Source organism: Carassius gibelio, chromosome A7 (assembly GCF_023724105.1).
Source record: "Carassius gibelio isolate Cgi1373 ecotype wild population from Czech Republic chromosome A7, carGib1.2-hapl.c, whole genome shotgun sequence".
NCBI lineage: Eukaryota > Metazoa > Chordata > Actinopteri > Cypriniformes > Cyprinidae > Carassius > Carassius gibelio.
Genome location: NC_068377.1, coordinates 9298516 through 9317828, shown reverse-complemented (window position 1 = coordinate 9317828; position 19313 = coordinate 9298516). Strand labels below are relative to the sequence as shown.

Sequence of the window (19313 nt, the reverse complement as noted above, 5' to 3'; positions counted from 1 at the left end):
GCCATTGCCTTTGGACCAGGTTTGAGTTGGTCTATGGCGCAGTCTATTTTCAGCTCCTTAAAATAGCAATGCGCCTGAACACACCTCTTTTTTAGACAAGCACGCCCATGGGCACACAAATGGGTGCAAATGCATTTGCTAATTAAACGACGTGGCGCTGGACAGGAAAATGTGAATGGCGCTGGACTGAAACTAACAAACACACTTGAGCTGAGCCTTGCGCCGCACTGCGCCGGGTGTATGATAGGGCCCTTGGTGTCAATGAGACTTTATACTCTATAACTTTTGGAACTGTTTTTAAAGGGGATAGTCCAACATACATTCTTGATTTTTACAGTGCATTTCCATAGTCTCAGCTGGACTGTTCTAATGTTTTGAGAAGGTTGCATAAAGTCAGCCAATCAGATTTGAGCTGGCCCTATTGGTTCGACTTTCCGTGGGTGTTCTGTTTAAAGGCTGAAATTACAAGTCTGGCCGCAAAACTGCCCATAAACGCTGAGGACCAGACGTTATGTCAAAAGTCTAATTGTGCAGGATGAACTTTGTTTTACTTCTTAGTCCATCTGTCCTTTTGTCAATCTTTTGACCCTGAATATGAAACCTGTGTTAAACTCCTTTAGGAAGATTGGATTCTTCCCATCTTTTTGAGACTGTTCAACTCAGTGTTGCAAATATGCGTTTCAGTATTCCGTGTCAGTGTCCTCCCTCATTCCACAGTCTCATGTGACCCTATTAACACCCTCTCCAACACTAAACACATAGCTGCAATAAGGCATCAGCTGCCCTTTGGAATGATTCTTCAGGCCAATCTAAACCTTAATAAGTGATTTGGCTGCACACTCTCTGAAAGAAATATGCAAAATGTGTATTCATGTCTTTTTGCTCGCATCTGTGCAATGACAATAATGTTGAATCTAATCTAATCTAATCTAATTAATCTAATCTGAACATCGGACTGAACAGAAGAAATGAACTGGAGAAGACTTTCTAGTCAAAGAAAGCAAAGCCCTTGAGCATTCCTACATATTAAATAATTTCAGTGGACCACTAGAAGTACAAAGCTGTTTAACTGCTGGAGAAAACTTAATTTCATTTTGGCCTTAGTTTGTTCAAAATGACGTCACATCAAATCATTATTTGATTTTGCTTGAAGTATACCAGGGCCTAAAGAGTATACATATTATACATACATATTACATATTACTACTAGGTTGATTTACTAAAAACCTGTTTTACCAACACAGGAATACCAACTAAACCAAGCAGTTTCTTACTTTGTATAGCTTATGAATATTTACATTTACATTTAGTCATTTAGCAGATGCTTTGAATAAAAGCGACTTACAAATGACGACAATGGAAGCAATCAAAAACAACAAAAGAGCAATGATGTGCCATAACAAGTTTCAGTTAACTTAAATGCAGTACACGTAGCAAAGGCTTTTAAATAATATAATAAATAAAAAGAAAGAAAATTGATATAATAGAAAAAGAATAGAGCAAGCTAGTGTTAGAGGTATTTTTTTATAAATAAATAAAAAGAAAATAGAATACAAAAAGATTAGACAGGTAGTTAGATTATTATAATTGTTTTTAAGAATAGAATTAGAATAGTGAGTGATAAAGTTAGAGGGTCAAATAAAGATGGAAGAGATGTGTTTGAAGCCGATTCTTGAAAATGTTTTATATATATATATATATATATATATATATATATATATATATATATATATATATATATATATATATATATATATATATATATATAAAACGTGTTTGATGTTATGAAAAACAATAAAAGAATAAAAGTTTATTATTATTTTCCATTTCCCTTTCAGAGTTTTCCATGTACCTATTGTGCACCTGAATGTTAAGAGTGTATTTAAGACCCTTCTTTATTTATAAGTTTTAATAACTTCATAAGTACACCACCTAAAAAAACATGACTAAAGAGGGTCGCACATCGTACGAGAAGCGCAGTGCCGCGTCGCGCCACGTCTTTAAAATTCGAACACATTATTCTCTATGAGTGTACACACACCGGCGGCGCCATTCGGCGTCTTTCCGCGGTGCCCAGCTACGACTCAGAACGCTGTTCAAATTTCTACCGCGCCACAGAGCGCCATCTGCATAGTTTTATATTAAAAAACCCAGATGTTATAAACTGAAACTGAAACTAAAATACAGTACACTTGTTACATTCAAATAAAACATTACAAAGTGTTTGGTTACGTTTTCAGTCAGGCTGCACAGTTGGCTAGACAACAGATACAACAAAACAATAACAGACTTATTATAACACCGATTCTTTTAATTAATTAACGTTCAAAACTCAGCTTTTATCAATTAAAATCATATATTTAAAATAATAATAATAGATGAAGTTAAAACTCATCCATCTTGCTGCGAAACTGAGCTCGCGCATATAGAATGTGCGTGTCCAGTGTGCAATACCTCGAGTTGTCCTACATGTGGCGCGACGCGACGCAGCGCTTCTCGTCCGGTGTGCGACCGCCTTAACTGTCCACATTAAATAAAGAATAATACATGTAATTAAAAACAAATTAGTGCTTTTATTTTATTGAAACAATTCGTTTTTGTGATTTCACTGACAATTCTATGTTTGCATTTAAAGTTAAAAGTTTTCAAAACAACTATATTGCATTTATTGTGGAAATCATTGCATGGACATTGGTTTTTTGTTGCAGCATTTCTTTTCTCTTCAGTAAAGCAGCAAGTGCAGAGACATATACAGTATAGACGCACTTCATCTGAATGAACTGGCATCAGACTCCAAGTGCTGTGCCCACAATTAACAAAGGCTATTCACTCAGTCCTGTACTACAGGCCATAGGCAGTGCTTTGGAATGTATCCTAATTATGTTGTTCCTACACCAATTTACAATGAAGGTGGAAGCTGGTTGGCTACAATGCAATAATACACAGAATTTTGGCATGATGACGCAGTTGTTACACTGTTGCAGAGGTCTTTTGGTAATGAGAAAAGTAAAACATACAAGTGAAACGTCCAAAATAATAATAATAATAATAATAATAATAATAATAATAAAAAGGTCTTGAGAAACAGGTCTCAATACTGATTCATATTCGCAAATATATAAACTTAGATGCCACGTTTAAAAGAACTACTTATATTTAACAATACATTGCTGTATTTTACCCATTATTTTGCATTGTAGGGTAGAAAAGAATCAGTTAAGAAGAGGTCAGCTTTGAAGATGTCTGGAAATAACATTTATATAAGTGCTATATATAATGTTGAAACAGTATCTACTGGTAGATTCCAGTAAAGCAGACACGCATGCCTGGTTTAGCACTTTGGGCCTCTATTGCTAATTGATCTTATAAAGATCCTATTTTTCTATGCTGACACATAGCGAGCCAGCCAGCAAGTGTTTGTTGATGTTGTTGCCTCGGCAACAGCAGCAGGAAGTTGTCAGACTCTAGGCAACTGTACAGTGCTGGATGGTGCAATGGTGAGTCAAACGGGGGAAAAAAATGAAAAGAAATGCACAGGGTGGAGATCGAAGAGAAGTCGTCAAGTTTCTTTGATATGTTTTCCAGACACAGCTTCAGTCTATGGGATTTTTTCTTTTGTTTTGTCGTCCACCAAAGAAGAAGAAGAATTCTTTTTGCCAAACTTTCAACTCAAGTCTAATCACTTACAAAAGTAATAGCTCAGCTTTCGTAAATAAACTGCATGTTGCTCTGGTTTTTGGTCAAATCACTAAGACTATATGAGCAATAGTCATAGTGACGCTGGGTAATGCTTCTGTTTCTATTTTACTTTTTTGTTGTTGTTCTTTTTTAATTCTTGTTGCTATGTTTGTGAGAATTATGCAAATATTCATGTACACCATCACAATACAAAACAAAAATGAGTGATTTTAGTTGCCATGTGACCTTGTGATTAGGGCTACAAGTTTTGGCAGCATATTTTTTAAATAATGGTTTTGCCATAGTGTTTTACACACACAGAGAGAGACAGGCACACACACACACCGACAAACACAATTGCTTTTCATGCTTCTTAGTGAAATTCCATAGTCATAATGATGTTTATACTGCACTACAAACTATATTATATCCCCCTAACCCTACCCCTAAACACAACCCTCAAAGAAAACCTTTTTTTTTTATAAATGTTCCCAGGTCACACAGACACACACATACACTTGCATTACATAGTATTTTCATTTTCAGTTCATTCATTTTCAATCCAACAAAATAAAACTTTCTGGACCAAAAACAGTCCCTTCAATTGCCTTCTGTTTACAAGTGTACACACAGGCCAAATACATGAGCACATCAACACAAGGTATACTTATGTAGCACTTTGAGCTTGGCAGAATTAGTCCTGCAAGGCATTTTTACGCAATGTCTGGAAGGCATAATATATACTTAGACAGGAAGGATACATCTTACCAACTTATAAAATGATCAACTACATTTATACATGATGTAAAGAGGCAGGTGATTCTTAAATCGAAGATACCATAATAATGTGGAAGCATGGTGCATGTACACTGTGGTCAAAATTTACTTGCATCTAAGACTACTAAGTGCAGATTATTTTATGGATATAAGACTCAGCAATAAAACAGAACATGCAGTTGTTTCTGATGATATCTCATTTGCTTGCCAATATAAAAATAAAATACATACAAAATAAATAAAGAAAAGCAGTAATATGAAACCAAAAAATTTGGTGCATTTGTGCAGTTTTAAGTCTGGTTTATGTGTCCAAACATTTTTGGGACCACTGGATCTTAGGATATTTTTTGAAGATCATGAAACTTGTTATATAATCAACCTTAACTTTTCAAAAATCTAAATTTGGCCTCTGAAGCACTCACTGTATCAGTCTGGATGAATGCAAACAAATGTTTGCCTCCCAGCAGAATGATAAGACCCCTGACTCACACTCACACATCCAGTCAGTGAAACCGCAATCAGTGGATTACATCAGCACTAGCCACTGCAGCAGGCCACGACTAAAGCAGCATTACTCAGGACAGTCTCATGATAAGCTGCTCAAACATAAACAGAACAGTAGATCAGTATTGGGCCTGGTCTATGCTCAGCTCAGCTTACCTCCTGGAGAAATGTAGACATGTGAGTATTGGGACCCTCCTCTCGCTTCTTCAACAGACGGCTACACAGTATCAGGGTGATCAGAGAAATGATGAAGATGCCAAGATCTGGGGTCAGAATCCAAACAATGCTCCAAGGATCCTCCAGAGGAAGCCTGCAAAAGCAACCTCAGACTCAGCTATAGGGCTGCCCTCGACTAAATATTTTTCTGATTACTAACAGTTGTTCGTTTAAAGCAATTAGTCGACTAATCTCACGTTTATATTAATATTAAACCATAAAATTCATAATAATGAGCCTTTAATTGCCCATTGGCGCTCAAGTGCACAAATAAAGCTCGCCACATTGCATGGCAAAAGCAATGATTATGAATGCACTGGGGGGGGGGGGGGGGGGGGGTAATTATAATCCTTTTTATTTTATTTTTTTGATGCGCTAAAGTTCACAGATACCTAGACGGCAAAAAGTGCACCCCGATTGCTTTCATAACAATGTTTTGTTGTTTTTGTGAGTGCACAGAAATAAAAGACCTTTTATAGATGTGTTTCTTTTATCTGTATGACAAAAAAATTGGGATTATTTTAAGTTAAATGCAAATGATCTCACCGAGTGAGTGGGCTACTATTCAGCTGCCACACTCCACATAAACCATTGAATAGCGCACATTTTTCTAGGTTAACATTAAAGCGAGCAGCCATGCAATGATGCTACTACTTAACATGTTTCGGATCATAGGTTACATTTTAGGTTAGATTTAGGTTACATTTATGAAATGACTGTTTGGATGTCTTGACCTATGTACTGTAATTACCACATAGACCAGCTATTAATGATCTGTCGGTCACGTGACTTCCTGTGGAATTTTTCTTTTTTCTATCCCTGTGACTAATACAATTTCTATTGACCGGAAGTCAACTATTAGGAGCTATTCAGCTGTTAAGTGCCTTATCTGAGCAATATGATGTTATACAGATTAGAAAATGTAGACTTTTAGACTTTTCATGTAGAAAAGAAAATAAACGAAAAAGAAAAGAAAATAGTTTTTTTTTCATGTGACGCCTCACATATAACATGCTCTCATTCTCTACATACCTGGACACTCCAATATGTCTTGACAGAGTCTCCCATGAGCTGCCTACAGAGAGAGCAAGAGAGAAGGTTTGTATGCTTAGGATAAAATGAGTCACAATACGGTCTAAGTACTGGACACTGTCATAATAAAGATGAGCCAACCGCAAATGCCCTCGCAAAGCTACAGAAACATTTCCATGAGCCACTGCACTCTCCTTTAGCAGAGTCAGCCAAAGGCTACAAGCCCTTGAAGTCAGCCTGGCGACTCCGTAAAGATGTGTGGGACTCGGGAATGATACATCTTGCATTGGTCTTTCTGGACAATTTTGGAAGGGAAGGCAAACGTCGTCCAAACCTCAAATAAGAGAGGCTAATAACTGTGGCTTCTCAAATGGTTTACATTACATATCATGTAATTTGTGATTTTGGCAAGTCTAACAAGGTCCTGGATTAACATTCTCTAACTTTAATTTTCAGATTTAGTTTATGTTAGAATTAGCTTTTGACATACAGTATCATTTCCTTCTGATTTTATAAGTACTAAGGTTTAGGGTTAGAAAAAAGGACTTGTTGTTTTGGAACCAACAAAAGATTTATATCCAAGAACATGTTGTGCTTGACAAAAATGGCGGTCATCTGTGAATGCCTTGTTGGAAAATTTAGTTTAATCTCGCAGCTGTGTTTTCAAACATATTTTGCTTTTGGCATAACATCTTTGAATAAACTTGTTGAAACCAGAAGGTTACTGAATACACAGATTAAAACTTACACAGATGCAATATGGCTTGAATGTGGATTTTAAACGGAGTTTAGATTTATTTTTTTTGGACACATTTGAGATTGAAGCTAAATATTTATTAAATATTTATTTTAATATTTTTAAAGTATGTGTGCATATATGTATAGGTTACAGCATTTGTGCCTTGTGGCAGTTAAGTGACACTGATGCTGGTTTCAGTTGGATAGAAATCATTATGATTGATGAACTTGAACGTAGTGTTTACATGAACGCTAAATAAAGACATTGGGTTGATGCGCAAGTTTGTAAGCCACAAGATTCCAGTTATATTTGATCTTCTGACATTCGCACACTGCATGAACATACAATATTATTATGGGTTTGCAGCTATTTCAAGAAGAGCATACGAGCCATCCTATAAATTTCAGGTCCAAATTAGGAGCTAAAATAAGGTGTCTGTGAATGAAAGTCTGAGTAAGGACTGGTGGGACAACATTTATCCTGCACCATTTCACAGGCCATGACTGGAATAATGACATCCATTTATAACACTTATGATTCAGCAGCTTGTTCTTTGTGTCATACGTCATTACGCCATTTCTACATCTTTGCAAATGTGCATAACTCCTATAACTAATAACTCATTATTTGTTCAAAAGAAGTACCTACTCAGCCCGAGAAGACAAAACGTGACAAAGATCAGTGTGTGACTTTCAATGTTTTAGTTGATAAAGACAGGCGTGTTAAGCAATTATTCAACACTGATTGTGATGATACCATTTTCACCTGTGAGTCATTACTGACTTCTGTTCTCATGTTGAGAAAATTGTACTTTGACAAATAAGGCTGTTAAAAATATAGTACAAAAGGCCCATTTGATGGTAATTGTTTCTCTGTAAAAAAATAAATCTCCATAGCTCCTCAGTGATGAAATGCATGCTTTCAGATGAAGATAAACGGTGGACGTCTGAGCTTGTAATCCTATGATAATGGCCCATTTCAGATGTTTTTGTGTTTTTCTTTTGTTTCTTCGTCTTTTTGATAGCTCCCAGTCGCTGTATTGAAGTGCTGATGAAAAATTATTCCTGTAAAAACTTTCTAGCACTACGGTGATGTAGGTGTCCATTTTTTGTTTTTTAATGTTCTAGATGCCACTTTTCTGATAAAAAATTACCTTTTCATTGCATTTTAGTTGCATTAAAGCTTGTAGTTTTATGCTTCAATGGCTAAACAGCCAAAATGTACATAGTGTAGCTTTCAAATCTCAGGGATAACTTCAAGTAAATGATTGTATGTCTATTGTATTCAGGTGTTAAAAAGGCTTTACAAAAATGTACAAATGACTTTTGAAATGATCTCCTTTTAATTGTTCTTTCGGAAGGCAATTAAAGCACCATACAACCTTGGTGTTTGTCAAAAAACAGTAGGTAATTCGGATGGGCATTGTTATGCGGGTGGTGAGAGAAAAACACTGACATCCTGGATTCGGATGGCATTAAAATGTCCAACTACTCCCCGTAAATGCTGAAAATCCCTTAGGTTCCCCGAGACACAATTACTGCCTGAATAGGGCTTAAGTGAGTATGTAGTTATACAGTATACATTTATAATTACAAAGACCATATTGGACGAACGGCAAACCAGCTACCAGCTTATGGTGGTTCAGTTGGCTTTGAACATGTTAGCTGTTCAACTACCTACAGAACAGGCTGGACCAGGTAATAATAACTCGAGACCCAACTTTGCTGTTCTTTTTCATTTGTATTTATTTATTTCACCTGAAATAAGTCAGACTTACAGTTATGTCCCAGTGCATCATCAAGGCTGGGGATGGTATATAGGCAGATCTGGAGGCTGACATGTGCCAAGAGGAAAATCAGACTGGTGCTGAAAAGAGACTTGATGTAACGTCCAGTGTGTCCTGTGGAACAGAGAAGAAAAACACAGCTGTTGATGGTTGGCACAAAGGTTGGTCTAGAAAAAAAATCTTGGTTAACGAAGGTTGATAATTACTTCATGTCAAGGCTGACAAATGATATGATGGTCAATATTACAAATCTCTACAGTATGCATTTACAAATTAGCCTGGTTTCACTTTAAAAAAAACTGAAATGTACAGTCCACATAAGTTTGGAGAACATTTTAATAAAACTTTAAAAATCATGATTAAAAAAGAAAATCCTGAAACACAATGTCACCTACCCACTAGTTGTCATAACAATAACTTTACAAGCTTTGCAGAAACTCTCATAAGATTTAATTGCAACATTTACATTGTAACAAACCAAAGATGGGATTTCTAACAATGTTTTTCCAACAGCGCAGCAGTATGGGGCAAAATGAGCACATGTGTGAGCATTTAACTTTTGTGGAAATTAGGAAAATGCAATGGCAGGCCCAGCTATTCTAATCATAGCAGGATTGTCAAAATACACTTTTTTGTGAAAAAAAAAAAAAAAAAAAAATTCTGTTAAAGCATAAATGATTAAAGAGCACTGGGACATCTTCTGTAAAAAGCTACAAACCAGAGCTACAACTGGTCACTGTTAGGACACAACTTTTTTTTTTTTGTTTTAAAGAGAGTTTCGACTTGGTAACAATATAGATGAGGGCCAATTTTCAAACTCATTTGGGATGAACTCACAACTTCAACTGAGAGTGCATTTATAGTGTGGAGAATTATGGGTACATATAACGGACTTCTTTAATAGAGTAAACACCACTTCAACAAACAGAAACAGAAAAAATGAGAATATACATAACTAGTATTAGTGTGGCACAGTGAAGCTTTATAGGGGAGTAGAACTGGGTTCAATTACTGCTGCTTATTAAGGCATCAATATTGTTATTGCTCATACTGTTCTATTGCTCACCCAGAACCTCCAAATCTTTTGTACCAATGACGTAAATGATACCTCATATTTCAACTTGTTATTCTTTCTTTTTTTTATTTTTATTTTTATTTTAAAGCAATTTTTAATACCTTTTGTATTTTTAGGACTCAACTATATTACTACTATTACTACAACACTTAGCGCTAATGTTAATTTCAGAAATGAACTTTTATTTAACTTGTGAATGAATTATATACAGAGAGCAAGTAAAGACTCCCCCTTTAAAAATCACTCAAGCGTTCAAGCACTTCAGTTCATCACAATCTCTCACAGTTCTGCACTCCAGCGGCACAGCGGAACGATAAAACATCTTACATAATTACCAAAACAATGTTATGGTAATTTAGGGTGAGAGAAGGGACTTCTGTATTTAGCACACTCAAAGAGTGATAATTCAGTGGATTCACTATTACCATTCACTATAAATCCTTTTTTATCATCCACCATGCAAAAAAAGTTCTAATTGTTCAGAAAGGTGCAAGCACAACTCTCCACAAGCCATATATTTTCTTTAATATCCGACTCAGTGGTTAGGAGTTTTCAATAACCTCAGGTACAAATAATAATAGTGCCTTAATAAGCACTCCTTATAGGAAGAGAAAAAAAAAAGCAGCACAGTCCACAATCACAGCCTGAAATGAGTACTACCTGAGGTTTGTGGTTATACTTCACTGTAAAACACTGATGGAAATGCACAGCTACACGATGTAACCTGTAGAATAAAGGTTTTTTTGGTCAGATGGCAAATGGGCCTCCCCACTGCTTGGGGCTTTGCAAATGCAAACTGTACTTCAATTTTCTAGTATATGTGTGAAAACGAACAGGATCACAGCAGAAATATTCTGGCTAGACAAGGTGAGTGAGGGCACCTGGGTAAGAATGAACACAGAGAGGCCTCTGCAAAGCCTTATTTGTCTTGGCTTTTTTTCTGGTTTGTTTCCAGTGAGATTCAATGAAAGGCCACTTCAGCACTCGTCACAGATAGCAGGACCGCCGTTTACCTCGAACCTACGCACTATAGCAGGAGTGTGAAATCTGTGGGGCCATTATGAGATTTTCTGCACAACTAGATGACTGTGATGTCTTGTGTTTTGACACGTGTAGCTGTGATTGTTTTAACAAGAAACAGGGCTCTAGAGCACTTGATACAGCTCCACAGACCTCAAAAATGGTTTCGAGTTACTGAGTCACTATGGAAAGAATAACAGCCTGCCTTACCAAACTAAGCAAGAGATTTTATTGGATCAAGAAAAAAAAAAAAAAGAAGAAAAATCTAAACTAAAACTACAACAATAGGCAATGATATACTTGTTAAATTGTTAAAAACACAAAATCATTTATAAATTTTGAAACGTGTAGTTTATCAGTGTCACTGATTACATAGTAATTCAGTGACAGTGTGCAAGCCATTTCTAATATAGAATTTCTAGTATTTACATTATATTTAATCATTTAGAAGGCGCTTTTATCCAAAGTGACTTACAAACGAGAACAATAGAAGCAGTCAGATCAACAAGAGAACAACAACAGTATACAAGTGCCATGACAAGTCTCAGTTACTACAGTACAGAACGCATAGCCAGGTTTTTTTTTAATAAATAAATATGAGAGACAAGAAAAGGAAAAGAGCTAGAATTAGTTGGTTAAGTGCTGGCGAAAAAGATGAGTCTTTAGATGTTTCTTGAAAATGAGTAAAGAATTGAGATCGGGAGGTATTTCCATCAGCTGGGCACAGTCCAGGAAAAGGTCCGTGCCAGGAGAGCATTACAATAGTCCAGTCTGGAGAGAACAAGAGCTTGGACAAGAAGTTGGGTGGCTTGCTGTGACAGGAAGGGTCTAATCTTCCTAATGTTGTATTAGGCAAATCTGCAGGACCGGGTCATTGTAGCAATGTGGTCTGTGAAGCTTAACTGATGATCCATCATAACTCATAGGTTTCTGGCTGTCCTGGAAAGATATATGGTTGATGAGCCCAGCTGTATAGAGAAGTTGTGATGAAGCAATGGGTTAGCTGGAATCACCAGGAGTTCTGTATAGAATCTGGAAGAGTACTCTATGCTGGTGTCACCGTTGCCTTGCTGGGAACACTTGCTGTCACTAACTCTTAACAGCTTGACTATATTGTGATTACTGACGCATTTTCACATCAATATAAAAATGCTGCAAATACACCCACAATTTTGGAAGAAATCTGCAGCAATTTAATCATTTTGACTACAAAAAAAAAAAAAAAAAAGTATCGCAAAGTCCTGGTGGTACTGATAAATGTTTCTGGCAAACTATTAGGTGTGTTTAAGTTACTTCAAAAGAGCCTCCAATCATAATGGTTTGTACTTTGAACATGAATGCTGCCTCAAATTGTGTCGCTTGTTGGGGAGAAGTGTGCTGATACTTACGATCTCCGTAAGGAAGATCGGCAAAACTCAGGATTTCCACATTTTAAAGGCTCTAAGTATTTTATAATGCACACACTATGGCCAAAAATACATGTTCTAGTACAAAAGAAAGTTGATGTTCATCTAAAGAGTCATTAATTACACTTGGTTAAAAATCAGATTAAGCTAATATTACATCAAATGTTACATACAAGTTAATGGAACTGCATTATAAAAACAAATAATGCTTGACAATGATAAACTACTCTTCCCAAGAGTACCACAAGCTTCCTGTGGTTAAGGAAGTGAATGTTGTTGCAAAGAGCGCAGCTTACGTAAGTCTCTGAAGTAACTGGTGGGACTAGAACCCCAGTTCTGACCCTGTCAGCGGGGGGCACGTGGCAGACGCACCCCAGAGAGCCCTGCTGCTTTCCGGAACTTTCCTCTCCCACATACAGCGGTGAGAAAGCATGCAGAAAGTCTCATCACCTCCACATACCAGCGTGCATTTATTTGGAAAACACCATTATTAATTAAACTACTTTAAATAAACTTCAATGAAAAATGATTGAGGACCAACACAATGTATTTAATGTTGGATAAAAACAAATCTATATACTTAGATCAAAATCCATGATATCAAACAGGGAATAAATTATATTGACTACATAAATTATACTGAATGGCTAACTATAATTTAGTGCACATCAATTCATATAATTAAAAAATATATATATATATATTATATAGATGGACTCTAAACTTTTTTTCCCTCACTGATATCCTGTTTCACTCAGAAATACACATTGCAGAAACAAAATGTGTTTCATGTTGATCTCAAACTGTTTGTGAACTTTTACCAAGAAAGTAATCCTCTTAAAGCATTTACACACTTTTACACCTCATCATTTGATTTAAGTCAACCATAATTTGACCTTTGAGTTCTGAGGATGATCTTACCATTTGTGCATGCGATATGCATTAGACCGTGTGAAAGCGGTGCATCTGAGACACAGTTCAATGATGACCACTCTTTTACATCTGCAAAAAGAGTTATTACTATCTTTCTAGAAGTAGTTACTTAAGCTTGAAACCCAGATAGTTAAGGAAACTGTAACTACAAATGTGAATTTGACCCAAGTGTACCCAGGCTAACATTTCGTAGTGGTGATCTACATTTTCCTACAGCCCCCTTCTCCTAAGCCTCTGATTGTTCACAACTGGCTTGGCTTTCACTGGATTTCCCGGCCAGAGAATGTGTATCTAATCCACAGAAGGAAAAAAGAGAAATGTTTTTTATTAAAACCATTCATACTGTTCAACGTCAGGTTTCGTTTTACTGTGGGTGGCAGTTGCATGGATTTTCTGAGTGGGAATTCTCTAAGTGCCAGATTATCCCCAGTGAAAAAGCATGTAGATGTCAGTCATTTGAGTCACATCTTCTGAGAGCTTGCTGCAAGCCTCCCATGAGAGCACTGATCGCAGTAATGTCCAGACAGTAGAAAGCAAACATTGTAGCTGTAGGAATTCCACACCTCTGTGACGGAGGTAAAGCAAGGTGAAGCAATCTGCACATTTCCTATTTCTCTGTCAAAACAATAACGCTAATCTTCAGACATAATTTAATGGCCCACATTAGGAGGAAGAAAAAAGGTTAGCTAAGCAGTGTGTGTGTGTGTGTGTGAGAGAGAGAGAGAGAGAGAGTCCAAGAGAGAGAAAGCGTTTTACAAACACTAAAAAATAAAAACAACACAACATAATTTTAAACAACCCTAATTCATGTGTATATATATATATATATATATATATATATATATATATATATATATATATATATATATAAGTCAACTCCTCATTTATTACATAGCACATACCAACATCACAACAACATTCAATCTTAAAAACATTGACTCCATTCATCAGTTTGTAATTATTAAAATCAACAAGAATTCAGAATTATATTTCTCATAGTTATAATGTATTATAAATATCATATCTTGCCATTTTTCTGATGCTACATTACTTAAAGCAGTCAAAGACCGCTTATAAGTAATAATAATAATAAAAATGTTCTCTCAAACAGCCATAAGATCAGATATTAGATCAGATGAATGTGTAATATGACACATTTTCTTTGAACTCTTTGTATTGTAATATCAGTTTGATCATTTTGATGGTACCCTTTAGACAGCTGTTGATAAGTAACTCTGCAACTATATATCAACTAGTGGTCATTAGAGTATTAGTATGTTTGCTACTGTAAAAATATGCTAACACTTAAACAACAGATAAACCAACAGATAAACTGACTAAGTGTCTTTGCAAGAATGTCAACTTATTGGGCATATTCTTGAGCATACTAATACTCTAATGAGAGTTAAATGGCATGTATTTGCATAGTTGCTTGATTGATTAAGGGGTAGTGCTGTAACGAAGCGTCGATGTCATCGATTACATGTTTTTAACTCGATGCGGTGCAGACGCACCTGGAAAAAACGAGCACGTCGCACCGCGTGCGCGTCGGGACCGTGTCGCTTCCATTATGAGCTCGCTTATCGCATTGGAAATAACGAACTTGAGTGCGCAAAAGACGTGATATGTGAACGGCCCCTTAAAAGACAACAATCACAAACCACCGAGCTACCCAGAATCAGCTCCAGATCTCTGGAAACCACGCTAAACCATAGCAGAACCCTGACTACACTTTATGGTTTGTGATGCTAAAGAACATTTCATGACAACTGTACATTTATGGCTACTGTGGTTTAATTATAAACGCTATCATAATCTCATATTTACCATAGTAAAATAATTTTCTTTGCCTCTTATTTATTTTATACTGTAAATACTTCAACCACTTAGGTTGAAAATGAATAAAGGTTTAAATATTATAATACAAGTTGTACTTATATTTTTTTGTAAAGTTATCCAAAGGATTCATTAGCTAATTAAAAAAATATCATTAGATTAATTATTTTTTGTAATACAAATAATCGTTAGATTAGTCGACAGAAAAAATAATCGTTAGTTGCTGCTCTATTAAGGGGACCATCAAAATAAAATGTAACCATATTTTTTTCAGTTGGAGTATTGAGCTCAAATCAGTAAATTAAAATTAGCCCCACATTAAACACTCTAATAACTCTCAACATCTAAACACTCACAAGCTGTAGTAAGATACTGTGCAGATCTTAAACAATGTCAAGATATGATACAGTCAATTATACTGTAAATGCAGATTTAATATGGTGTACATTGAGTGTTAAAAATAATCATACTCTTAAACTTATAACCACAAATACGTACAGTAAGTATCATGACGTATTATAATTGTTGTTACGATTATTGATGAGTTGTTTTATAATGCATTATGCAATCATTATAATGCCTTAAGAATACCCTTATAAAGTTTTATAAATAGGGGCTTCATAGAAAGTGTTATCGTTTGTTTTTTATTTTAAGTATTTTCCTTACACCGTTATCATGTCGATATACACATTTACATTAAATATTCCACTCGCATTAAAAGAGATTAATGCTAAAATTGCATAATTTGACAAACAACATAATTGCATAACTTCATTAACAATAAACAATTTTCCTGTGACATGTTATTTTTATTAAAGCGAGGAGTGCTATAGGTGCACAATAATTAATCTTTAAACTAAACTACAGACCACATGTTATGAGAAATATTTTAGCGAAAACAATGATCGATGATGCGCACTTACTGTGATATTATGGCAGACACTGCTGGATTACTGTACAACCACAGCTGCATGGAGGTGTTAATGTCATGTAAAGTCATCTCTACAACATTATAAAAAATTCCACTATATTTGAAGGACATAACTAGGAGAAAATGGTAAGATTTGCATGTTTTCTTTTTACAATACTTTGCCAGTGACGCGCCGAATCAGACAATACACTGCTATAAATATGCATTTATCTGTTTCCACTAAAATAGCTAAAATATGTTTATCTTACCAGCAAAACTGATTCCCTAATTTTATGTAATAGAATAGCCTACATTAAATACTTTGAGAGACAGTATTTTGCATTTGAAACACATTTGAAATACTTAATCAAACAGGTCTATTAATTCAATAGTGTTGTTAATAGTGCTGCCAGCTGTAGCCTATCCCAGTTTTTGGCTCAAATGACTTCCTGTTATTAAAGGACTACAACTTTGCTTGCTAGCTGACAAGTGACATTAGTTTGACAGCTTAAGTTAGCTACTTGTTTTTTTGGGATAAAACTAAATTTTTAGGGGTTTCATGAAATAATTTTCAAGTATTACTCACTTCTTCTTATAGCCAATGTGTGAACAGCATTTAATGAAACCTTCCAAAAACCCAAGGGAAACTATCATAACAGTGTAATTGTAATGAACCTCATCTGTTGACCATGTCAGTGAATCACATGTGTAATAGCTTGTGGCATCCTTTTGAGTGGGACTAGGTGGTAGGACAATACAGTTTTTCAGAACTGCTTCATTTTTGACACGCTGATATGATAAAGGAGTGGCGAAGAAACATAAAAAATGGAGACATGCTAAGAAACATGTTTATAAGTTGATAAGTCAAGAAGAGGAAAGCACTTCTATTTCTCTTATGTGTATCTAACTCAAGTATAGATAAATGTAATGGCATGGTCTCTTGCACTTCAAATGATTGCTTTTAAATATTGTTAGTCCTTTTCTATTTTCAAAAGACATATTATTTGTATTCTAAATACATTTCTCAAACCAGTGTGTTGTATTTAATATTAAATACATTTAACGAGCAAGTATTTGTAATTTGAAACAACATTTGTGATGTATTTGTGCCCATGTCTGAGTATAACTTACTGAAATGTATCATGGAATCGCTCATTCAGTGTTTCAAACTGAAAATGAGTAAAACTTGTAAACAATGCCACGTAACAATACATTTACCAAAGAAAAAACATTAGTCCATAAGCTCTTTGGTCAGCTAGAAAAAATAACTACAAAGAGGAGCATTTTGTTAAATATATGCATTATATTGCATATTCATATTTTTACTTAACCTGCTGTCTACATGATAAGAAAGATTGCAAGGAGCTGAAGATAAAATTAAACACCTCCTATATAATTACATAATACTAACAAAGAAACAGACCGGATGTGTGCAAGACATATGAGAACATTTCTAGGACACACTGAGGAGGAGCCCAAACTACACTCAAAGGCCAGGTGATGCTGACAGTTATGGTTCATAATATTGGCACAGATTCGGTGTAATAAACAATTATTTTGTGATCATATATATTCCTAAAGTTGGAAAAGATGTTAGTTACCACTTTAAGTGAAGCTTAGTTCATTTACAAGATGGATTAAAATGCTAAAGCTGTAAAAGGAGGGGAGACAAACACATGAAAGTTTGACTGAAATGTTAAAGAGTTAAAAAAATTAAGATAATAAAACATGTTTAAATAAATAAATAAATAAATTCTGATACCCGAGTAAATGCCAATGTTTAATGTAATGATGTGTAATGTGACACCAGAACTTCCATGGCAAAAGCGCATTTACCTTTTACCAAGTACTGTGTGTCCTGGCCTTTTCTTTTAATTCTGACCGTGTGTATATATCTTATTTATATATATATAAGACACTCACTGTGGTCCTGCCATTTTGTCACCTAATTTAATAAATAATAAATAATAACTCAATCCACTTAGAATCTTTCATTGCATTCCTCAAATTTTAACTCTGGTTTCTCTCTGATTCTATTTTCACACAGACACTTTAAAAACCATTTCCTCCCTTTCTTCATTTCTAATCCCTATTACCTTTATTCTACAGACCAGATGCCTCAATTCATCTCTCTCTGAATAAAGGAAAGCATTTTGAATTATCTGTCAATGTAACGTCCTTTAAAAAAAAATTGTAAACTAAAAAAAAACAAAGACTCAGAAAGCGAGTAGATACATTTTCATTCAAGTTTTTTTATTCCCAGTAATGAAAATGGTTTTACTTTTAATGATAAGAACCCCAGTGTACCTGGTACTAGAAAAAGCACAAAACTGGATTTATGACAGTGGTGAAGAGGCACAATTAGTGTTGAGTACTGTTATTATGCCACTCCTCATGGCCACATACTTCTCTTATGACTGTGGATGTGCTCACAGCTAGTGGTTCTTTTATATAGAGCATCAAACCATCATGCACTTTTCAGCTCCTTATTAAGCCCAGTTATCAAATACATACTGCCAACACATTTGTTTCCACCAGTTCTGCCTCTTAAACAGGATGAGGCTATGATGAACACCTGCTATGAGCTCGACAGCTCTGGAATAAAGCTCTAAGATAAATGGGATGCCTTCCTGTCAATGATGTGCCTGCCAAAGCCACAATGCTGGATTCAATCCCTGAACCCTATACAGTACATAATAAGGTACTTGAATGAAAAAAAGACCCCCCCCCCCAAAAAAAAAAATGATGCAAACCCACTTTTGAAAGCCAAAGACCCTTTTATTTATTGTTATCATCATTTAGGTTTTGTGGATCGAAGCTCTCTCTGTGGTACTACAGGAATGAATGGGCCGTGGTTTATAATGGATTCCTCTATGATCAAGGTCAGTCCAGCTGTGGTTTGGCAAAATGACTGCTAGTTTAGAGTCCCAGACCATAGTAGACAGGGAGGGACAGAATTAAATCTAGAGTTAGACAATTGAATATTGTTTATTGTATCATTACACAAAGTATGAATATAATGTACACATACACATACATAAATAAATAACATGTACAAATATAAATAAATATAAAACTAAATGTAATAAGAAATATATTGTAACTTCCTATATCTTAATATCTTTGGCAGGCACAAAATATAACAACATAGTATTCAATTGATTAGTTATTGTTATGCTTATCATAAAAATAATTATGTCTGTAATTTTCAAGTTACTTTTATTTAATTTTGTATCTTTGTTTTCGTGCTGCTCCATACAGCAGTAAATTGTAACTTTAGCCACGTTTCCACCGCAGGAACTTTACCCAGGAACTAGGGACTTTGGCCTGGTACTCTGTGTGTTTCCACCGCAGGAACCAGGAACTAAATAAAGTTCTGGGTAATAAAAAATGCCCCTCAG

General features: G+C 35.4%; 1 protein-coding gene across 3 annotated transcripts in view; it reads right to left on the bottom strand.

Annotated features, from left to right (window-relative positions):
* LOC128016581 (piezo-type mechanosensitive ion channel component 1) overlaps window positions 1-19313 on the bottom strand; it is a 100911-nt gene that overhangs the window by 46983 nt on the left and 34615 nt on the right. For all 3 annotated transcript variants that reach the window (XM_052601206.1, XM_052601207.1, XM_052601205.1), the window contains exons 3-5: window positions 8724-8846; window positions 6208-6250; window positions 5116-5269 (exon numbers count right to left, since the gene is read on the bottom strand). In XM_052601206.1, coding sequence (XP_052457166.1) covers window positions 5116-5269; window positions 6208-6250; window positions 8724-8846 — 320 coding nt within the window. The remainder of the gene's footprint in view (window positions 1-5115; window positions 5270-6207; window positions 6251-8723; window positions 8847-19313) is intronic.